General features: G+C 50.3%; 1 protein-coding gene across 9 annotated transcripts in view; it reads right to left on the bottom strand.

Annotated features, from left to right (window-relative positions):
- Positions 1-23969, bottom strand: part of Slc43a2 (solute carrier family 43 member 2) — a 42929-nt gene that overhangs the window by 5616 nt on the left and 13344 nt on the right. For 7 of the 9 annotated variants that reach the window (XM_036195959.1, XM_036195955.1, XM_036195957.1 and 4 more), the window contains exons 4-12: positions 23913-23968; positions 22819-22895; positions 9581-9673; positions 6728-6861; positions 6434-6636; positions 5978-6124; positions 3493-3504; positions 2781-2919; positions 1406-1535 (exon numbers count right to left, since the gene is read on the bottom strand). In XM_036195959.1, coding sequence (XP_036051852.1) covers positions 1406-1535; positions 2781-2919; positions 3493-3504; positions 5978-6124; positions 6434-6636; positions 6728-6861; positions 9581-9673; positions 22819-22895; positions 23913-23968 — 991 coding nt within the window. The remainder of the gene's footprint in view (positions 1-1405; positions 1536-2780; positions 2920-3492; positions 3505-5977; positions 6125-6433; positions 6637-6727; positions 6862-9580; positions 9674-22818; positions 22896-23912; position 23969) is intronic. The other 2 variants (XM_036195952.1, XM_036195953.1) reach the window with 2 other exon arrangements.

The following is a 23969-nucleotide window of genomic DNA, read 5'->3' as shown; positions in this document are numbered from 1 at the left end:
CCCTGCCATCGTGCAGTAGCAGCTAGGACCTGCTGCCAGGACTGGGGGTGGAGGGGCCAGGGCTACTCCTGGCAGCCTGGAAAGGTCATGCAGATGTGGATTTACACAGCCCTGTCTCTTGCTTGGCATGCATTGCTGCCTTTTCACAACTAGCCTTCCATGAGAACTGAACTAAACAAAAAGTGGACAACTGTCTGCAACTCAGCACCGTCCCTCAACTGGACAAGATGATCATGACAGGGGTCTATCAGTGTCTCCTCCCTGGAACTGGTTCGAGTCTCCCAGGGCTTACTCTGGTCTGCACACCCAGTGCCAGCACGTATGTGAGACAGTACCTGTGGGTGTGCACACCTGTGTGCACAACGTAGCTCAACACCTGGCACCTTGTAAACAAAGAGCCTCTTTATTTCCTCCTGGGGCTGGCGTGAGACATATCTGCATTTGGGCTACACCCACTGGGAAGCAATGTTATCAGGTGCATCCCTTCTCCTTGTAAACTTGGGACCAAATGGACTGCTAGAAACGTCTTCACAGACCGAAGGGTGGGGCCAGGCAGGTGCAAAGTCTACTTGGCTAACAAACTCTAGCAAGTTAGGCTTCAGAACTCAGAAATCTTGTGCAAGGCGACCATGATGGTACAATCTTGTAATCCCAGCATTTGAAGGGCCAAGGTAGGAAAATCAAGTCTGAGGCCAGCCTGGGCTACACAGAAAGACTCTGTCTCAAAAGACAAAAGAAATCTTGTACAGCTGGATGGTGTTGGTGGTGCACACCTTTAATCCCAGCATTTAGGAGGCAGTGTCAGGCAGATCTCTGTGAGCTCGAGGCCAACCTGGTCTACAGAGCAAGATCCAGGACAGGCTCCAAAGCTACACAGAGAAACCCTGTCTCAAAAAAAACACCGCCAGAAAAAGAAATCTTGTACAAAGGAAGTAAGCCTTTGAACCTTGACACCCAGCCAGGACCTGGGCCATTCTCTGTTCTCTCTAGGATAACAGTCATGTGGACACTGTTGTCTCTGCCACTAAGAAGGCTGGGATTATAAGCGTGTGTCACCACACTCAGCCTTGGCCAAATCTCTTTAGATATCAGATTTCCAGTGTCTGAAAAAATGCAAAACCGCATAGTTCCAGGAAACAGATGGCAGTGGTGCCTATGGTGTGCAAGGTGCCCAAGGACAGAGAAGAACAATGTGCCTTCCTGGAGTCCTAGGAAAGAAAACTGGTCTTCTCAGCTCACTCTCCTCTTCAGCCCAGAGTTGGGGAGTGGAGAAGGCCAACCAAACAGACCTCCAGCAGATGCTGGCAGCCGGCCAAACTGAACGAACTAAGTCACATGCATGTTTTAGCCTCTGCACATCCCTCATCTGTGTCCCATCCCCTACATGATCTCTCCTCAGACCTACCTGTAGAGGCAGATTAGGAATGAGGCAGGTCACCCCAAAGCCCACGAGCAGCACATTTGTAAAGGCAAAGGCCCGCATGGCGTTTGTAACCTTCTGGACCTGCCTGTCCCGTTTCTGCTTCTTTTCACCTCTGTGGAGAGAGAGCACACAGGGCTTGGGGTGGGGGTGAGGCTCCCTGGGGGGAAGGTGGGCCCTCTCCCAAAAGCCAGATCTCAGGGATCCCAGGATGTGGACTGATGCAAGTCCCATGGGCCACTCAAGCACACCTTAGACAGGCACTGGGGACACTCTCCGGGCTTCCCTCTCGCCCTCTCAGCTGAGCACAGGCTGATTCAGTGGAGGCTCTCACAGCCCAGAAGACAGCGTCACCCCGCAACCCTGCTCAGTGTCAGTGAGCTCAGCTGACGGCAGGGAGGGGGAGGAGCAGAGCGTGCCCCAGCGAGGGTGCTGCAAAGCCTCACTGCACCTGTATCTTGCAGGAAGCTGGTAATAGGCCAGATAATAAGCCAAATGAGGGAGCGAGTTGGTTTCCCCTTGGGGGGCAGGATGGGGTGAGGGAAATAAGTACCCAGCAGATGGAACCAGGGTAGCAGATAGCCTTCTGGCTCGAGGGCCTAACCTAGATAACAGCCTCTGTAATTATTTCCCTGTGGATTAACTCTTACTGATTCCAGCCACGCCACCCGCACTGAAACCCCCAGGGATGATCACAAGAATGAATGTCAAATGTTCAGAGGAAGGCAGCAATCCCCAGGCCCACCACTTTCTAACTATACCACCTCTGTAAGAAGACTTGAACACCGAGCCCTTGCCACCTCCATCTGTACAATGGGTACAACACTAACACATGTTGCACCATAGTACTAAAGCTGAAGTGAGCCATTGTGTGTTAAGTGCTTGGCATTGGGCCTGATACAATAAATAACAGCCTATCACGTGCTGGGAGTTGTAGAAGACAGCACTTAACTCACCCTCTGATCTTAGAGCCCAGCCCTCCCATAAAGCAGGCTTCCAGAGCCTTGTTTAATCTTTAGAATCAGCACATCATTAGCACACTTGGTTGGAGTAGCTTACAACGCAAGTGAACCCCAGCAGCAAGTGACTTTAAAATAACCCCCTTGTGTGGCTTGTGCCAACAACGTCAGTGCCAAGCTGGGGTCCTGGGTTTCCCTCTCCTTTCGTCTACCTCAGAAGCTCCCACACTTCATCACGTCAGACAGTTTCCATGGAGGTGGGGACAGTGGGTGCTGGGCTCGCCAGGGTCCTGAACACGCCTCTCACCACTCCTGTCCTAACACACAGTATGACCTGGTCATCTTTCTCTGGGGGCCGAGAGTGGGCTGTGGTGGTACAGAGTGGGCTGTGGCCTACGCACTGAGTGTTGTCTTTCTCCTCGGGCTCCTCAGAAGTATCTTCACACTCTTTTAGCCTCCAGTCCATGATGTAGCCGATGACAGGCGCAGTCAGCAGGCAGAGCAGCTGGAGCGCACCGAAGATGGAGGTGTAGAGGGCAACTGGGAAGGGAGATGGCATGTCATGGGAGCTCTGCACAGCCCCGGGGAACAGCTTGAGGGACTTCAGCAGGCTCTCAGAGGTCTGACTTGGAGCCCCCTGGTCACAGTGGGTTGAGGGGATCTACAGACCTTCTGAAATCAAAGCTAGAACAAAGGCTACTTTTCTGCTCCAAACCTCTACTGCTTCCCCTGTGACAGCCAGTGAAACCCAGTGTGTCACAATGACAACCCCCTCCCCCACACCACAATCCAGGAAGTCACTCTAACTTGGAAACCACAAAATCACCAATGCCCATGACCAGGTTTTATATGTGACCGACCATTATTTTCTGTCTCCAGAAATGGACCAGGAAGGAATCGTTCACAGGGACTCTAACGTCAGGGCTTCCCATCTCTCAAAGAGATTTAAAATCATCGGGGGTGGGGGACAAAAAGATAGTTGACCACTAAATGTTCACACCCCGCCAATTTAGTCAAGAGGGATGTTTGGAATTTGAGAATGGACGCCCCTGGGCTGGTCAGACAAGAGCTGCAAGGGGTGTCGCAAGGTTCCCCAACAGTCTCCTTGCTTACCGGTCGCCATCACTTCATCAAGAAAGCAAAGGTAGAAAAACAGAAAGGAGTGGTCAGTGGTATGAGCACAAAAAGACAGGAGATGGGCTAGAGCAGGCTAGACCAAGGCCCGGCAGTGCACACTCCCCTTCCCAGGAGACCCCCTAGAGCACCCAGTGAAGGCCTCGCCCACCCCAGCTCCAGAGATGGTTTGAGAGTCCAGCCCAGCTGGCATCCTCCTGACTGCTGGTTACTCATCACTGGCAGGCTGGTGAGTCAGGCCTGTGGCCCTGGCTAGGCACCCTGACGGGGAAGTGGCGTGCTGAAGACAGACGGTCTGGCAGAATCAGCTCTACCATGTGGCGCTGCGGGAATGCCGCTCTGTCACTGTTACCTCCTGCTGCACTCAGAGAGAAGGAAAGGTCAAAGGACCAGCTGCACAGTCATCTGACACCTCACTTCTCCCTAGACAGCCAGGCTTCTCCCCTCGCTGGCTCCCTGACCCTAGGGCAGCCCTTCCGAGCAGAGCCAGGGCTGTGGATGGTGGCTGCCAGAGACTGGGAGGGACAGAGCTCTCGTCTGCTAGCCTCTTGACTTCCTCTCCCGATTCCCTCTGCGTCTGGAAGCTGGTTTGTTGGTTTGTTTGTTTAAGGTCTCATTGTACAGTCAAACTGACCTCAAAATCATAATCTTCCTGCCTCAGCCTGTCTAGTACCTGAGATTACAGGAGTGAATCAGGATGCCCATTTTTTGTTTGTTTTTTCTAACATGGTTTGTGTAGCCTCGGCTGTCTTAGAACTCACTCTGTAGAATATGGTAAAACATGGTTGTTTTTCTGAGATGTAGTAGCCTAGGCTGGCATGGAACTTACTTAGTAGACCAGGTTGGTCTCACTGTATAGGGGATTCTCCTGTCTCAGCCAAGTATTAGAATTACCATCACACCAGCTGAATTTTTGGTCTTTTACTTAAATAAAAGTCTTTGGCTGGGACCAGCTTAGCAGGTGAAGATGCTGGTTGCTCATGGAGGCTGAACTGGGAGGGCGGCTTGAGAGTCTAGGCGAAGCAGCAAGCCAGACCCACCCAGATATATTCTCTTTAACCCAGGCAGGCCTCCAATTTGCTGTGTAACCTCGGATGACTTCGAACGTCTGATCTTCTGCTTTTGCCTTTGGAACGCTGGGGTTACAGGCATTCACTACCACATCATTTATGTGGTGCTAGAATGGACCCTGGGCTTCCTTCATGCTGAGAAAGCACTACCAAGTGAGTCACATTTCTAGTTCAAGACCCCACATTTTAAAACAAACCAGAAAGATTCCAGGGGTATAAAGTTCTGGACTAAACAAAGCTAAAACTAAAGGTCTTTTTTTTTTTTTTTTTTTTTTTTTTTTTTTTTTTTTTGGTTTTTTGAGACAGGGTTTCTCTGTGTAGCTTTGGGCCTTTCCTGGAACTCACTCTGTAGACCAGGCTGGCCTCAAACTCAGAGATCCGCCTGGCTCTGCCTCCCGAGTGCTGGGATTGAAGGTGTGCGCCACCGCCACCCGGCATGCTAAAGGTCTTTTTCTCCCGTAAGGACCCCGAGGCCACTACTGAGCCCCACGATGATTTTTGCCCGTTAGTCTTTCTACTTCCTCTCTCTGCTGGGGAGCCAGTAGGTGCCTGGAGCTTTTCCCTCTGTGAAAGCAGGCCTTCCTGTCCCTGTGGAAAACTGGTATTCGGCTCCTTGCAAGGACCGCGTTATCTTTCCCTCGGTAAAAACAAGTTAGCCAACAAAAGAAAGTGGCAGGCTGGTGGGGCTGCCAACAAAGAGGACTTGCCCAATGTGTTTGTCTGTCCTGCTTGCTCAGGATGACTAAAGCTGAGTCAGCCAGGCCCTGGGGAAGTACTGACTTTCTCTGCGAAGCAAAGCCCCTCGTCAGCTGAAGACCTGCGGCTGTTTTCCTGTGGGTTATCAGTTCTGTTTCCCAGAGTGAACAAGCCTCAACTGGATTACTGGTCCCTGGGAAGCCTGTTTCCCCTGGTTCCCAGGGTGGGACACTGGTCCTAGAATGGGCCTCCCCTGACCCATAGTCCTCTGCCAGGACAAAGGTCCTTCCCTCAGCCCCTAGGTTGTCCAAACGCCAAGCCAGTCCCTTCAGATCAGGGATGTGGCTGGGCTGGGCTGGGCTGGGCTGCTGTCTTCTGCTCTGGGCAGTGTTTTTGGTACAAACACAGCCCTCCCCACTGGCACTGGAAACACACACCCCACACCCTAAACACACGAGCTATTTCAATCCTCCCTCCTTAGCCCGGAAACCCTGATGGGGACATGAAAGAAGAGCCAGGCTGTCTGACAACACAGCCCTGGCAAGCCAACAGGGCCTCAGACACAGCGATTTCACAGCCCTACTGACCTCGCTCAACAGAGTTCCTTCAGTTGGTGGGGCTGGTGGGCTTCACTTGGCTGGTGAGGGCCATAACACTGCCATCCCCTGAGGGGTGCATCAAGACCAGGCGACACTCACCTGTCTTCTGGTCACCACTGACCAAGAACTCAAGGATGCTGTTCATGGCCCCCATGTAGAAGATGAGCCGCAGCTGTGTGACGCACATGGTGACCAGGCTGAGCAGCAAGATGGGGCTGAACACGCTGTGCATGAACGAGGGGGCTGCTGTGGGAAGAAGACACGGGGCTCAAGGCCAGGAAACGCGGCCCATCCAGGGCCTGGGGAAGGGAAGAAGGCCCCATGTGCTTACTGTGCGGGAGTGTCTGTAAATCAGGACAGGTGGTGCCTCTGCCCCTTTTGAGACAGGAATTCGTCGAGAGGACACCCAGACAGCCTCAGCCAATGACTCCCAATCAAGGGGCCCTGGGCTCTCCCTCCCCCCCCCATCTCCCCCCCCCCCCCCGCAGTCAATGAGGATGCCCCCACAGGTCTCTTGGGCCAACCCGGAAGGCGAGAGTCGGGCGTGGGGTGTACCTGTGGCATCAGGCTGGCACTTCACCTCCAGGTCGACAGTGGACAGGCACAGCTTGTGGCCCTCCTGCAGTGCAGCCTGTTCCTTGGCATTCCTCATGGAGCTGCCCACGCTCAGGCGGCGTCCCACCGTGGTCACCTGCTTGTAGAACTGCTTCCCTGTGATCTTGTGGTCGAAGCCCAGCCAGCTGAACTTGATCTTCACCCTGGAGGCCACAGGAAGGGGGTCTGCTGGTGCTGCCACCTGGAGACCCAGGCGGGGGGCGCGAGGGTAGGGCAGAGAGCACGCCCACTTACGAGTAGTCCATGTCCTCTGGTCCTGGGAAGGGCTCTAGCGGCCAGTTGAAGAAACAGTTGAGGAAGACCAGGCCGGAGCAGCCAGCCCAGACCACCAGGATGACAATGAAGGAGGCACCAGCGTCGTAGATGAGCTGTCAGGTGAGGGGGCAGAGTTATCAGTGGGAAGCTAGGATGGGCAAGGGAGAGTTTTCTGGGAGCTCCTTTTGTGCTGGGCTGTATGAAAAGGCACAATCCCGTGAGCTGAGCTGCTTGGCCGTCAGAAACCCTGCAGTCTGATAATCCCAACCTTTCTGTCCCTGGAATCCAATTTGAACCAAATGTCACCTTCTTCTTTTTTTTTTTTTTTTTTTCCGAGACAGGGTTTCTCTGTGTAGCTTTGCGCCTTTCCTGGATCTGGCTTGGTAGCCCAGGCTGGCCTCAAGATCCGCCTGGCTCTGCCTCCCGAGTGCTGGGATTAAAGGTGTGCGCCACCACTGCCCGGCTCTATTTTTTTTTTTGCTTTTGGAGACAGGGTTTCTCTGTATAGCCTTGGCTGTCCTAAAACTTGCTCAGTAGACCAGGCTGGCCTCGAACTCACAGAGATCCACCTACCTCTGCCTCCCGAGTGCTGGGATCAAAGGTGTGAGCCACCACTGCCCAGCTAAATGTCTTTCTTCCCTCTAGCCAGGGTTTCTCTGTGTAACAGCCCTGGCTGCAAATGTCACTATCTTAAGAGATGACCACTTTATCGCTGCCATGCCTGTCTCACAGGGTTACAGCGACAGTGCTGGCTAAGGCTGTTCTGCTTCTTCTAAGGGTTTTTCTTCTTCGTTTTGGGACAGATTCTCATGTAGCCCTAGCTGGCCTCAAACTCACTATGGAGTCTTGAACTCTTGTTGTTTTTTTGTTTTTGGTTTTTCAAGACAGGGTTTCTCTGTGTAGCTTTGTACCTTTCCTGGAGCTCGTTCTGTAGACCAGACTGGCCTCGAACTCACAGAGAACCGCCTGGCTCTGCCTCCCAAGTGCTAGGATTACAGGCGTTCGATGCTGCCGCCCACAACCACCCAGCTGGAATCTTGAACTCTCATCCTCCTGCTTCTACCTCCAGGGTGTTGGGATTACAGGCAGCCTAGTCAGTTCTGCTGTTGGGCTCATGGACTATCAGTCTAGTTCCCCAAGGACAGGAACCTGGCAGTCTCAGGCATGGATGTTTCTCTAGCCTTTAAGAATACACATGGTAGGGCTGGAGAGATGGCTCAGAGGTTAAGAGCACTGGCTGTTCTTTCAGAGGTCCTGAGTTCAATTCCCAGCAACCAGATGGTGGCTCACAACCATCTGTATTGAGATCTGGCACCCTCTTCTGTACACATAATAAATAAATAAATCTTTAAAAAAAAAAAAAAAAAGAATACACATGGTAGGTGCTCCAAAACACTCAAGAGACTGACCAACACAGCTCCTTCAGCTCCTCCATGGAAGGGTGCTTTGGCTAGGGTAGGTGTCGCCATTTTTTTTTTTAAACTAGGAACTGAACTTAGAGTCTTCTATGTGCTGGCCAAGTGTCTACCAGTAAGCTTTACCCACGGCCTTTAAAAAACTGTGAGATGGGCTGGAGAGATGGCTCAGGGGTTAAGAGCATTGGCTACTCCTCCAGAGGTCCTGAGTTCAATTCCCAGCAACCACATGGTGGCTCACAACCATCTATAATGAGATCCAGTTCTCTCTTCTGGCCTGCAGGCAGAAATACAGACAGAACACTGTATACATAATAAATAAATAAATCTTTAAAAAACAAAAAACCAAACCAAAACAAAAAACCTGTGAGACAAGTCAGGTGGCGGTGGTGGTGGTGGTAGCACATGCCTTTAATCCTAGCACTTGGGAGGTAGAGGCAGACAGATCTTAGTGAGTTCAAGGCCAGCTCGGTCCACAGAGCTATTTCCAGGACTGCCAAGGATACACAAAGAAACCCTGTCTCAAAAAACAAAAAAAAAAAAACCCCAAACCTGTGAGACAATCATTGACTAACTTGCTCAGGTTACCCTTAAACTTACTGCCCCTCCTGCCTCAGCTTCCTTAGTAGTTATGATTACAGGTTTGTGTCCCCAGGCCTGTCTTGATTGTCCTCGGTTCTCCCCAGACCCAGTGTGAGGGTCCCCTAAGTGTCCTAGCATGTAGCTGCCCAGCTCCCTAGGATGGAGCCCAGCATGTACAAATATACAGAAGACAGGGGCTGTCTGCTTCCTCCACCATCCAGGAGCAAGAGGAAGTTCACAGGATGGCTGGCCCGATTCCTGCCACCCACCACATGGACCCCGGGCTCCCAGCCTACATCTGTGGCTCCCTCTCATCATCACAGCACCCCATACCCCTAGAGTCAGCTTCACCTTGATGCCAGTGCCTCGGGAGGGAAAAGACCCTGGTGACACCCTGACAGAGCGACAGAACAGGGGAGACTGTGAGCCTCGGCTCTTCCTGGTCCCATGTGACTTCCACAGGCTCAGAATCCGGCCTGAGAGGGAAACAGCTGAGCTAACTTGGCAGACAGCAGAGCTCTGGCTAATGGAGAGTAACATCAACAGGCTGGAGACTCCCGAGACCGGAGGCCGGCTCACTCACCCTGCTGTCCCTTCCCCAACCAGCCTGTGGTCACACGCGGTAGCACACCACTCAAGCCCTCCCCTTCTGGGCCCAGTGGTTTTCTTTTCTCACTCCCGTGGTGCCAGGTGCATCCTGCCCAGGTGGGAGGGGCAGTTGAGGGGCCATCCCTACTGCCCATAATGATTTCTCCTGAGAGAGGCTGCAATGACCGAGGCTGGGAGAAAGCGTGAGTTGGAGGGGCGGGGTGACACTGGCTGACCACACCCTCACCTTGATTCCTGGGAAGGTAACTGCTGAGGAGGCGTAGGATCCAATCATCAAGGCAATAAACGTAGACCGCAGATCACCGAACATATTGGGCAGCTGAGGGATTGGATGGAGGGAAGAAAGGCTTAGGTCACAGGTGTGTCTCATCTTTTGACACTGTGACGCAACACTGTCATCTGCAAAATGCATACCGGAGAACTCTGCAATCGAGTTGACAGGCACGGCAAGGAGGTCTCGATTTAAGTAAGCTTAGGACTCTCTGTTGGGCTGCGGTCATGGCTGTCCTGGGCTGAGTCGGACTAGCCTGGGGGAGGAGGGCTAGCAATGGCCAGGCTTCCTGGCTCACTTGCTCTCCCTTTGTGGAATTCACAGCACAGCAGACTAGGCAATTGCCACTAATTGCAAGTTTTCCCTTCCCAGACAGAGATGGAGAAGGGGCAGAGGTGAGGAAGAAATCCGACTCCAGAAGACAAGACACGGCATTGACGTCTGCACATTCCCTGCCACACCTGACACAGACCAGGGCCCTTACCATATCTGCCACGTTGAAGCAGAGCAAAGCTGTGAGCCTCAGGCACCCCTCAAAGGGAAAAGGCCCGTTAAAAATAAGACTCTATTTGGGGAAATGAGTGTCATTTTATAAATAAAAATATCAGAGTCCCAGAAAGGACCAGATGTCAGCAAAAGCTGCTTTCGGTTTTGAGAGTGTGTTTCTGGAAGGCGCCCATCACAATCCTAACAAGACAGGTGGCTCCTCCATTCCCGCCTCTGAGTTTTTCCATGTAAGTAGAAGATTCTCCCCAACTCTTATTCTAGCCTGGGAGTCACCTGGCAGGCACCTCCAGAAAGCCAAGATTAGGAAGGCCCAGGTCTGTTTTTAACGTGAGCACCCTGAGTATGGTACAAAGCAGGAGCGGGCTCATCTGAAATGATTTCAAGGCCAAATTTCAATGACTCTCAGGCCTGGTAAGACACCACAACATGAGCTGGAGCTGTGGCTCAGCAGGTAAGAGCACCTGCCCTTGCAGAGGACCTGGGTTTGGTTCCCAGCACTGACAGGGTGGCTCATAGTCATTCTTAACTCCAACACCTTCTTCTGGCCTCTGTGTACTCCACACATGTTATACATACATATGCACATATGGACAAAACGCTCATACACATAAAATAAAATATCTAAAAATGGGGAAAAAAGTATAACTTAACTTAAAAAAGTGTAAATGTTGACTGGTCTTTGGTCTTTTGGGGGGCCCGCCACCCAGATCCCAAATAAATCACACATGGAGGTTTATTCTTAATTATGAATGCTCAGCCTTAGCTTGGCTTGTTTCTAGCCAGCTTTCCTTAAATTATCCCATCTACCTTTTGCCGCTGGGCTTTTCCCATTCTCTTACTTCTGTAAATCTTACTCTTACTCCGTGGCTTGCTGTGTAGCTGGGTGGCTGGCCCCTGGAGGCCTCCTCCTTCTCTGGCTACTTCTTCTCTTTCTCTTTCAACATATTCTCTCTGCCTGCCAGCCCCACCCATCCTTCTCCTGCTTTGCTATTGGCCATTCAGGTCTTTATTAGACCATCAGGTGTTTTAAACAGACACAGTAACACAGCTTCACAGAGTTAAACAAATGCAACATAAACAAAAGTAACACACCTTAAAATAATATTTCCCAACACCACCACCCTGGGCTGGTGAGATAGAGCACAGGGAGTAAAGGCTTTTGCCAGCAAGCCCGACAGCCTGAGTTTGATCCCAGGATCCACAAGGTACCAGAGAACTGATTCCCAAGTCATCTTCTGACCTCCCAGAGTGCTTCCCTGCCTCCACAAAATTAAATGAATTTAAAGTGACCAATACACAGCCATGGACAGACCCCAACACACAGGACAAGGCACACCCTCCCCACAGCTGGGCTCCCATCTCAGGAGCCTGTACCATATCTTGAAACAGTGCCACTGGTGCTGGGGACATTCTTTGAGAGTTATGTCCATGTATCTCACTTAATTCAGCCAGTGTGTGTGAGCCTAAGCTAGGCTCCTTATTCCCTCACTTCCTGGGATCAATTTTGTTTTTATCACTGTGACTGAAGTCTGAACACAGAGGCACACACACAGAATCCCAGAACTCAGGCGGCTAAGGAGAGAGCATCTCAAAGTTCTAGGCCAGCTGAGGCTCATAGCAAGACCCTATCAAGATGAAAGAAGGCCATTCCTTGCTACTAAAATGGGGGTAGTTGGGATGCTATGCCTGTCTCTCATGATTTCTGCCTGTTTTGTTTTGTTTTGTTTTGTTTTTGCTCACAAATAAATAAGCAATGAACATTACCAAAAAGATTTTAAGGGGCTGGAGAGATGGCTCAGAGGTTAAGAGCACTGACTGTTCTTTCAGAGGTCCTGAGTTCAATTCCCAGCACCCACATGGTGGCTCACAACCATCTGTAATGAGATCTGGTACCCTCTTCTGTGCACATAATAAATAAATAAATCTTAAAAAAAAAAAAAAGATTTTAAATGTCTATGCTCCAAAATAGGCAGAAGCAGATCACTACAAGTGTGATGCCAGCCTGGTATACAGTTAATTTCAGGCCAACTAGGACTACTATGTAAAGCAAGATCCAGCCTCAAGAAAACAAAGGGAAGAGGTTGGTCATAACATTGCAAGCCGTTAATCCCAGCACTTGGGAGGCAAAGGCAAATGGGTCTTGGTGTTTGAAGCCAGCCAGGGTTACAGAATGAGACCCTGTCTCAGTAAGATAGATAGATAGATAGATAGATAGATAGATAGATAGATAGATAGATAGATAGATAGATGATACGACGGATGGATGGATGGATGGATGGATGGATGGATGGATGGATGGATGGATGGACAGACGGAGTTCAGTGGGTAAAGGCACTTTCTACCAAGCCTGACAACCTGAGTTCAACCCAAGACTCACAAGGGAAGGAGAGAATCAACTCTCCAAGCTGTCCTCTGACCTCCAAAAGGGCAGGGCATGCTCACACAGACCCACTATGGTGGCCATTCTAAGAAGATGTAACAAGAGTTGGTGAGAAGCAGGAGGAACTGGAGCGGGTGTAAACTTCCAAGAGGAAAATGAAGCTATATCTGTTTTGGAAACAGTTGGTTTTTCAGACAGTTAAAACAAAGTAATCACATAACCTAGAAATTCTACTGCTAGGTACATTCCTAAGAGAAATAAAAGTATGTTTAGGACAGCATTCTACATAATAGCAAAAGAAATAACCTAATGTCTATCCAGATGAATAGGTAAACAAAAGGCAATATACACATAATTACAAAAAGGAGAGAAAGCAAGTAACACATGCAACCATAGGAGCAAACCTGGAAAAAGAGTAAGCTAAGAGAAGCTAAGCACGGAAGACCCCACTTGGGCTGGAGAGATGGCTTCTTCCAGCACCTACGAGGTGGTTCCAGGGGATCCGATGCCTTCTTCTGGCCTCCATGGGCACTGCATGCATGTGGTGCACAGACAGACAGGCCAGCAAACCCCTTTACAGATTAAAAGAGCAATGTTATTTGTGTCCATGTATGGGAAGTCCCAAGTTGACAAATCCAAAGAGACAAAGGGTTGAGTAGTGAAAGGCAAAGGCCAGAGACCACAGAGAATGACCAGTGGGTACAGGATGACTGGGGTGATAATGCAGTTGATTGAAATGATGACTACACACCTGTGTGAATACACTAATTAGGAGCACTGATTGTGCTCCTGCTATGTGAAATGAACGGTATGTGAATTATAGGTCAGCGATTCTTTTCAGAATATTAGTAAGGAATTTGGGGGGAATCACAGGACTAAAAAGGAACATTAACAAATCTGTAAGTTTTATGGTATGAGGCCAGGGTGACCAGCCAAGTTTCCTCCCAAATTCTTCACACTCCAAAAGCTTTTTCTTGTCATTCTAGACTTTCTGGGAAGGGTGAGGTGGGACAAGTGAGGGGTATGAGAGACAAAAATGTGACATGGCTAAGTGTGCACAACACACCCAGGTGAGCATGAAAGGTAACTGTGCTTGCTGCACTCCTGCCTGGAAGGGACGATGTGGTTCAAGGCCACCCCCAGTTCCCAAAGGCATGCGTTCAGGTAGCAAAGCACGTTTGCAGGCAAGGCAGCCACGGAGCCGTGGGGGAAGAACTCAAAAGGTGAGGCTGCCTATGTGGAAGGAGGAAATACACCTGCAGGGGATTCTAGGCCGGTCAGGACACATGGAGAAAGAGAAGAGCAGCGGAGGCCAAGCGACGGTTCTCCCCCAGGCAGGATGGAGCTGGGAAACTTTGGCATGAACTCATGCACACACAGCTATTCTGCCCTTCGGGAAAATTCCCCACATCACAATCGGCCCCTAGCAGAACCTCTTCAATAGAGCTAGGAAATGCCCCAAAAAGCAGACCACATGGTGGTTGGTCCTTTTGTCTGTCTTCACCACAAGCCTGCCTTAACCCTCCCCCAGGATAGAGGTTTGAGGTGAGCATGCAGCCCTGCTTTGATCTCCTCACACTAGACTCAGGACAGGGACAAAAGAGCTGCTCACCTGTTCCTGAGGAAACCATTTACCCTGTGCAGGATCCACGGCATTAGTTGAGCTATCCTTCCTATCTACCTGCCTGGAACATTTCCTTTCCTGATTTGCTCTTTTGAGACAAGGTCTCCCTATCTTGCTACCCAAGTCTCTCAAAGTGCTGAAATTCCTGGCATGGGCCACCACACCCGGCCTCCTACCTGGAACAGTGTTAACAAACGGAGAAAATTCATATTATTTTGGCCAGTATGCCATTCTTTGAGCAGCACAGAGCCTCAGGGTAAACCACATTAGACAGCCTCCCGCCAACATCTATATCTTGTATTTTCAATTATGAATATTTTTCCTAATTAGAAAAGGAATGCATGTCTATTGTAAAACATTTGGAACAACAACAACAAAAAAGACCAACTTATGGGAGCTGGGTCTTTCCTCCCACCATTTGGGTCCTAGGGATTGAACCTGGGTCATCAGGCTTGGCAGCAAGCACCTCTACCCACTGAGCCATCTCACCAGCCCAACATACTGTTTTATAAACTTTTTCTTTTTCTTTTTTTTCTTTTTCTTTCTTTTTTTTTAGGTAGTTGCACTATGTTGCCAATGCTGGTCTTGAACTCCTGAGCACAAGTCATTTTTCTGCCTTAGTCTTAGCTGGGACTACAGGTGTATACAACTTTCTCTGTATAGCAGCTCTGGCTGTCCTGTAACTCACCCAGGCTGGCCTCAAACTCAGAGATCCACCTGCTCTGCCCGCAGAGAGCTGGGATTAAAGGCGTGCGCCACAGCCACTTGGCTTCTTTACTCCCTTTTTCTGGGTAGTATTATGTTTTATTCTATGTGTATGGGCGTTTTGCCGGCATGCATGTCTATGCACCACTTGCATGCAAGTACCCAAGGAGGCCAGAAGAAGGGGTCGGATGCCCTGAAACTGGAGTTACAGGTAGTTGGGAGCTGCCCTGTGAGTGCTGAGAATCAAACCCAGGTGGGTCCTCTAGAGAAGCAGTCAATGCTCTTAACTGCTGAACCATCTTTCCAGCCCCTATACCCTGGTTTCTGGTTTTGTTTGTTTTTAAGATAGGGTCTCATGTAGCCCAGGTTAGCTTCAAACTTGCTATGAGGGGCTGGAGAGATGGTTTTCTGCCACCAGCTCCCTAAGAACTAGGATTACAGGCATGCGTCACTAACTTTTCCCTTCTAACCCGATATATTATTATAAAGTGTTTTCTAAAACTACTTACTGTTCCTTTCTAACTCAATCTGAAATGACTGCCCAGTATTTCCTTATCCAAATGGTCTATAATTTAGGAAACTATGTTCTGGTTTTAGACCTTAGGTCCTTTTATATTTATTCATAAAAAGATTCAGAAACCTGGAGGTGGTAACACACACACCTTTAATCCCAGCACTCAGGAGGCAGAGGCAGGTGGATCTCTGTGAGTTCAAGGCCAGCCTGGGCTACAGAGTGAGTTCCAGGAAAGGCTCCAAAGCTACACAGAAAACCCCTGTCCCAAAAAAAAGGAAAGAAAATATTTCGGTCAATTTTGGGGGGTGGGGGGAAGTACTGGGACTGTAATGAAAGGCCTGTGCACATTAGGCAAATGCTCTATTACTGAATAGATCTCCAGGCTTCCTTTTACTTGTTCTTTTAAACAGGGTCTCACTAATTCATCCAGGCTGGCCTTGAACCCACTCTGCAGTCCAGGCAGGCCTTTAACTTACAACCTCCAACCCCAAGCTCCCAAGTCACTAGGATTACAGGTCCTGCACTGCTAGGCCTAGCTAATTTGCCAGGGTCTTAAAGTACTACTTGTGATGCCCTTGAACTCATCACGATCCTTCTGCCTCTGCCTCCTAAGCAGCTATATCACAAGTTTGAGCTATCACACTCAGCTCCACGAATAGTCTTAGGGATGAGAATAGTGCAGGTGCCTTGCATCTCTTCAAGGACAATCCCCAAAGGAAGAACTGTTACAGAAAAAGGAACTATTCGTTCTATACTTTCTAGGGATCTATAATACTGACTAAGTGCCTTCCAGAAGAGATGTGCCAATTGATACCCCACCAACAGTGTGTGTACCTCCAACCTCAGCCACTCCACCAACATTCTTGTAAAATGTGCTTGCCTGGTATATGCCAGAGCCCCACATCCAATCCTCAGGACCATGCACTCAAAACACACACTTAGCTGCATATATGGATGAAATTAACTACTGACAGTTGATCTGGAATAATCTGGATAGTGGAATAAATGAAACAAACAAACAAACCCTGCTTATGCCCTTCTACAAAGATTCTTTGTATATTAAAGACAGGCATGGTCTGAGAGCATCGGCTTCGTGATAAGCACGTCCTAATGAAACGTATTATTTTGTATACTAAAAATCAATAAAAATAAATCAAAAAGGAAGTCATTCAGTATGTCGACATATTGTAAGTATGCTTTTCTTTATAATCTAATTTCCTCTTAGTATATAGGTATATTTCTGTACTTTTTTTTGGTTTTTTGAGACAGGGTCTCTCTGTGTAGCTTTGGAGCCTGTCCTGGTTCTTGCTCTGTAGACCAGGTTGGCCTCGAACACACTGAGATCCACCTGCCTCTGCCTCCCGAGTGCTGGGATTAAAGATGTGTGCCACCGCTGCCCGGCGGCCCTTTTTCGTACTTTTTAAACAGAAAAAATTAACAAAAAGCCATACTTGAACTAGGTAATCAAGCTGGGTATAATGGCACACTTCTGTAATCCTAGCACTTAGGTAGTGAAGACAGGAGAATAAGGTGCACGAGACCCGTCGGGGTTAAATGAGTTTAACTCTGTTTCAAAAACTTGGGGAAAGGGAGAGAGCAAGATAGTCCAGGTGTGTTTGGCTTAGGGGCCACCAAGGACCACCGAGGACCACTCAGGACCACCGAGGACCACTCAGGACCACCAAGGACCACCGAGGACCACTCAGGACCACCAAGGACCACTGAGGACCAGAGGACCACTGCGCTTGTACTGGCTGAAACTGCTCTGTAAAGAAGACAAGGCTGACCTTGACTAATGAAAACCAAGGCATAAACATCCCAATAGAGCGCTCTCAAGAGGGGAAGGCCCAGAAAGGGAGGGTTTCCCTGTGGTGTTGGTTACGTTGAACCTAAGTGGTAGCACTAAATGTGTTTCTCCCTCAGCCTGGGGCCTTCTCCCCTTTCCAAAGCTGTCCTGCCTGATGGAGCTTTCCCTCATTGGCTGGCTCGGGGCAGCTTGCTCAGATTTCATTCCCATTAAATAGTATGTATACTAAACAGCAACTATTTTTAGCACCTGCTTTCCATAGCATCTTTAAAACCCTGAGAGCAACCGTCTAAACGCTCCTTGTCATGTTCATTCAGCGCTTACAAAACTTTCCGAGTCTAAGCTGGGCACGGTGGTGCACACCTGGAATCCCAGCCCTCGGGAGGTAGAGGTGGAAGGATCAGAAATTCCCGCTCATCCTCGGCCAGCGTTCGTTACCCGGGACCCTATCTAGGACCAAAACATTGAAGAGTCAAAGGGCTCCCTTCCCTCAAGCTAGTAAAGGACAGATACTGCTGCCAACTGGGAAGCTGGAGGCGTGCTGCGGTGCCAGGTGCCGGGGAAACACTCCACAGTAGCGGCTTCCTGGCACCCAGGCACACTCACAGGTAGGGCAGGCAGTTCAAGGCCCTCTCCCAGCTCTTGCTTTCCTCTCACCGTTACTTTGCTGGCCCTGCTCTGCCGGGCAAAACCTGTCCTCCACGCCTGGGCTCCCGGGCCTCATGTAGGCCTTCCCTCGGCCTGATGACTCACGCTCCCTCAGTCCCTCAGCTGTACCATAAACAGGCCCAGCTGTGTCACATTCCCAGTGGGGAAACAGCAGCTGCAGGCCACCCCTCCCCTGGTGTTCAGGCCACTGGACAAGAATCCCTAGAGGCCACAGCCAAAAACAGTTTGGACCATCTTTCTTAGGGACCCTTTTGTCACAGGAACCCTCAGGGGAGGCCGTGGGGTGACACTCCTTGTCATAGCCAAGGCCTCCTGAATCCACTCACCCTGGGGATACACCCTGACTCTCTAATGAAGTCAGAGCCAAGCAGTGGGTGGGGGCTAACATTTCTAGGTCTATGGTTCTTTACAGAGATGACTCTTGTCCCCAGGTGGCTGGTATACACACCCTGAGCTCAGGAAGGAGCCAGTCTATCTTGTCCACACTATCTAACCAGGAGCTAGTCTGGACAAGCAGACTCGGCAAAGCTGGGGCTGTTCTCTAACTGAGACAGGCAGGCACCCCTCAGCACACATCACCGGGAAGGTCCTTGCGGTCACCTTTCTGCTTCACTGGTGCAGGGGTGGGGAGGGAAAACTGCCCTCTCCCAGCCGCCTCCCGTTCCACCTGCCAGGCCCGGATGCCTGCTGACACCCCCACTGCCTCCTGTCAACCCTGGCACATGTCACGTGGAGAAAATTCATGAGGTAGAACCCCTCTGATGGTCAATTTTTCCCAGGTCAATGGCCATCAGCTGACTGCTTTGGCTCCCCAAGGTATAGATGGAAGTAGGAAATCAGAGGCTACATGGGCTCTGGTACTAGGAGAGTCCTACCTGCCTGGCACCTGGGCTCTCCAGGTAGGGAAGCAAGTGAAACCATGCCTGGCTGTAGAATGGGGCTGAGCAGGAAGACTGCTGGACTCCCACTCGCTCATAGGGACCATTTGCTTCCACACCTCCCTGGGGTCTTTAAGAGAGGGATGTGTATTCTGATCTCTTTAAACTCCAATCTAATTCCCTTGGGTTCATTTCTTCCTTGGGTTTAAAGCCAAACTTTAATAAATAAAATAGGAAAAGCCCACAGAGAGAGTTTTTTTTTTTTTTTTCCTGAACATTTTGTAACCACTTTTCTGTGAGGGTTTCAGACCAGAACTCCCCATCCCGCCCACGCTGACTAGGGTCAGGGTAATGAAGTGGAAAAGATATGTTCACAATTTTGGCTGCATCTGCTCCCATCTCTAAGCAACCCAAGCCCTGGATTGTGGGGTGGCGGCCCAAAGACGCCACCTCAGCTGCCGGCCGGTGTTTGTGCTTTGGCCGATGGAGCGAGCTAAAGGGCTGTACAAACTAGAGACTTTAAGCAAACAGACTAGAGTGTGCCGACCAGATGTCCAGGGGAGGCCAAGGCTCCACACCACGGGGGTGTGCTTGCACCAGTGAACAGGCGTGTACCTCCCTCAGGGATGCCCATGCCTCGTGCTGCCAGACACCTGGGAGAACCGGCCCTGACTGTCAGGTCCTCTGAACCTCCACTCTGGAGGAAGGGAGGACACAGTACAGACCCCCAGGGCTCTGTGAGGGTGGAGGGTAGGAGACGAGAGTGGGGGTGGGGGTCTGTGAGGAAAAGGCATTTTGCCAACTTGGGGCCCCTTCTCCACCGATGGGTGTTAACAGCCCACAGCCCAGGTCATACAAAGCCCCTTGGGGCCTGAGAAAGTCCCCACATGAGGGTTTCCCTGACAACACATCCCCCCCACATTCCCGGGTTATCAAGGAGCCATTCTGTTTAAAATTAGCCCTTGTAGATTTGATTTAGGGAGTTCGAAAGGCAACCTTGAAGACTCCTTTGTCCCCAAAACGAAAACACAGACAGGGACACAAACAGAAAGTGTCATTGTGCTGCAGCGCTGAGGCTCTGGGAGCTGGTCCTGACAGTTCTGCTTTTTAAAGGCCTGGGCTCTGTCAGAACCAGATTCAGCTCCGCTCAGCAGAAAGCCAGGGCCCTTGCCTAACAGCTGGAGTCTGTCCTCAACAACCCGCTTCCTATTCCCTTTCAGGGTTTAGTCTCATGAGAGATCAGGTCCTGTGGGAAGCCTCATGGGACAGGGGAATGCCCAAAGAGAGCCCTCCAGCCCCCCCACCCCAGGGGGTGAGGTGTGGAGGTGATTACAAAGTACTTAGAGGGCTAGCCTGGACACCCAGAGGGTACTGGGGGGGGGTATCTGTGGGGGGCATTGACCCTCTACCCTTAGGTGGAAAACAGTGGAACTTCTTAGAGCTTCTAGACTGAAGGCTGGCAAATGTTTTCCATAAAGAGCCGGACAGTAAACTTTTCTGTCTTTGTGGGCCATATGGTCTCTGTCATAACAGCCCGACCCGCCACGGCAGCATGGAAGTGTCCACAGACAGCACGTGAGAAAACCCACATGATGTGTGGTTCAAGCAAAACCTTGTTTATAAAAAATGGGCAGAGGTCTGCACTAGGCCTGGGGCAGCAGTTCACTGACCCCGGCACTCTAGATAAAGATAAAGAAGTCAGAGGACAAGTCCTACAGCTCCCTTGTAAGGATGGATCCCTCCTACCAAATGCTTTATACAGTACCTGCTCACCACCTAGCCAGGTACCTGGAGTGGGTGGGAAAGCCAGGAGCTACCAGAATACACACACACACACACACACACACACACACACACACACACACACATGATGGAAGTAACCAATGTGCAAGCCAATGCCCCTGAACAGAACATATACACTGTTTGCTTGGGGGCTAAGTGCATAGTTTTCCTGGAGCCTATTCGTGGACTATATGGAAACAGCAAGCTCCCACAGGATCTCTTAGAAGGGACCCCCCATGCGGTGCTTTTCATCTATTTGTCTTTTGCTGTTACTGTTTGAGGCAGGGTGGCCCTGCACTTCTGATGTAACTGAGGATAACCTTGAACTTCTCCTGATCCTTGCTCCTCCCAAGCGTAGGGACTGAAAGAACATGGTATCATGTCTAGCTCTCCTTTTTATTATTTCCGGGGTACAGAGTGCAAGGACTCATTCTGTAGCCCGAGATGGCCTCAAAGTCACAGCCATTGTCTCACCTCTGCCTCTGAGTGCTGGGGTTACGGGTGTGTACCACCACACCCAGCTCTTTTTATAAATGCAGTGCTGGGCTTGGTACCCAGAGTCACGTGTGTGTGCTGGGCTAGCACTCTGCTGCTGAGCCCCACCCCAGCCCAGATTTACCCCATGTCTCACGATGATGGCTAAGCATTGCCCTGCACGTTGACGCCTGAGCTCAAGTCCCAGGACCACCTCAAAGTTCTATCCCTGAAATTCCGATCTGCCCTAATAGATGCCCAACATGACTGAAGTAACAAGGGCCAAGGGCGATGCCAGGTTTTGATGCTTCATCTTGATTAAAAAAAAAAAAAAAAAGGTTAGTGGTTTTCATGCTGTCCAGGAACAAACAGAACCACACATGACTCCTGTTTCACGTTTACACAACCCAGTGGGATTTGTGTACTTTTCACAGTGTGAACATACTTCTTCTCACTGTTCCAACATTTGTCTTCCTCTGGGATTATGAGAAGGGAGAATATATCTATGTTGATTTTAAATGTATCTGATTTAAAAAAAAAAATAGGGTTGGGGATTTAGCTCAGTGGTAGAGTGCTTAAAAGGCCCTGGGTTCAATCCTCAGCTCAAAAAAAGATAAAAAAAACCAAAATAAATATGCCCCAACAGGGAGGTGGAATGACTGAGCACCTGGGTCTGTGTGCCACCCACTCTCAGACACCCACACCCAGGCTCACCACACACGCTGCCTACCCTGAGCTTTTTTTGTTTGTTTTTTGTTTTTTGAGACAGTGTTTTTCTGTGTAGCTTTGGGCCTTTCCTGGAACTCACTTGGTAGCCCAGGCTGGCCTCGAACTCACAGAGATCCGCCTGCCTCTGCCTCCCGAGTGCTGGGATTAAAGGTGTGTGCCACCACTGCCGCCTGCTGAGCTTTTTTTACAGAAGAGAATGCACTGAACTTTCCTTGTCCATGGACATAGGCCCAGATGGGTAATCCTCTATCAGGGCAAGCATAGGAAAAGGGAATGGGAAGATGTGGGCCTGCAGGCAGGTCACAAAGATGCCAGCACCTCTCCAGGCTCTTTTATCAAAGGACCAGAAAGGTCCCAGAGCTCTCAGGGTAAAATCTCAACAAAAGGCCTCTCAACAGCTTGACTCCTGACTCAAACGTAATGGGAAATCAGAACCAGAATGCAAACAGCAATGGCGGTAGTGTATCCCCAGACCTTCTTCAGAGGCAAACTGAGTCAGTAGATGTCCCTGCTGATAGCAGCCTGGCCAGGTAAGTCTGCAGTCTTCCCTTGGGGAAAGATGTTTCTATTCCTTCTTTAACTTCCTTCAGCCATTTTGTGGCATCCGGGTGGGCCTGCCAAGAGCACACTCCACAGTCCAAGAAACAGTTCCATCTATCTGGCCAGACATCTGTGCCCTAGCCAAGAAGAGTGTCACAATGTTGCCACTCAGTTCCAGGCACCTGCAAAGGTTGGGGCTGGGTGGTTCCAGGGCAGGCTTGTCCACAAATAGCACTGTTAGCCAGAGTTCCTGGAGAACCTCGAGACAACAGCCATGGAAGATAAGAGAACAACATGGGCAATAGCCTTTGTGTTCCCAGCTCCTGTCTTCTCTGACAGGGACTTGCTCCTTCATGCCAAAGGCAAGGCCGGAGGCAGCTGCAAGTCACCCTGGGAGTCACACCTGCCTGCTTTAGAACCAATGAGAATGGCTTTGCTGTCGGGCCACAGAACCCACGGCCCTTTACTGCTTGGGACATCCAAGCATATAAAGGAACAGGAAAATGGGACTTGGAGACCAACAATATGCCTCAAATCCACCACTTCCTCAGCCAAAAAACGTTCCTTGACAAACCAATACTCACTGTTAATGACGTGAACGTCATGCACATCCCCCCAAAGCCATTCAGAGACAAGGCGATGAAGATGAGCACAGAGAGGGCTGTGGACAGACAGAAAGCCGTAAGTATTAGGGGAACAGGGGGGCAGTGTTCCATACTGAGAAGGCTACAGAGGAGCTAAAAATAAAGGACAGGCCATCAGGGGTGAGCGACGCCTGGAGAGCACTCTCTTCCTCACCCTCCTGCCTACCCCGTGGAGCTTGAGTTCTAGAAAAGTCGTGCACCCACCCTCTTTCCTGTTAACCTGGCAGCCATCAAATGGCCCCCTGAAAGCTGTTCAAGACAACAAAACCCCAGGTTCCTGAAAATCAGCAGATGAGCCTGGCTCAAATGTTAGTGAAATTCAGGTCCTATTTTGGTGTTTTAAAAGCCCTTAAACTCCTTGGCTGGGGATGGGAGCCAGGTGTTTCCTAAGCTGTTCTCAAGGGCTGGCCTAGGCTGCCATGAAGGATCGGCTCAGCTGGGTGTGGTGTATCGTGCCTGCCATCCCAGCCTTCAGGCTGAGCCAGAAGGACCTACAAGTTTAAGGCAAACTTGGACTTAGTCTCAAGTGTCCAAGTGCTGGGGAGAGATCCTCAGTAACAGAGCACTTGCCTGGCAATTGCAAGCCCTGGGTTCAATTCCCAGGACAGAAACAAAAGAGAGGAGGAGATGGCTCAACCCACCATCTCTGCACTATGGAAGGCTATGTCCTGTAGCTGGCCTGCTCCATAGAGCTTATCTCTCAAGTAGCCTCAGTGGGACTACCACCAGGGACTGGGTTGGTGGCTTGGGGATGAGACAGGAGACTCACAGACCCTGAGAACACCTCTCACACTTCTGCTTGGGGTGATTATTCTCTTACTAGCCATTCGGCTGAAAGAGCTAAATCCTAGGCAACACACCACCGAAAGCTGCCCCGGCCACCCATGAGCCAAGTGAGTAGAGGGCTAAGAGGTATCCCTTTTGGCTTGAACAGGGATGCCTAAGACAGCATCCAAGAATAGGTGGGCAAGGGAGCACCCGTGGATGGCAGCACTTCCCCCAGCGTCTGGCAAAAAGGGAAAGGGCATACTCACAGTCTGGACTGCTTGCTCCATATGCAATCAGCAAGCAGGAGACCGCAAAGCAGGCAC

This window comes from Onychomys torridus, chromosome 8, assembly GCF_903995425.1.
Source record: "Onychomys torridus chromosome 8, mOncTor1.1, whole genome shotgun sequence".
In the NCBI taxonomy this organism is placed as follows: domain Eukaryota; kingdom Metazoa; phylum Chordata; class Mammalia; order Rodentia; family Cricetidae; genus Onychomys; species Onychomys torridus.
Note: the sequence above shows the minus strand (reverse complement) of the source record. Positions and strands in the feature narration are given on the sequence as shown.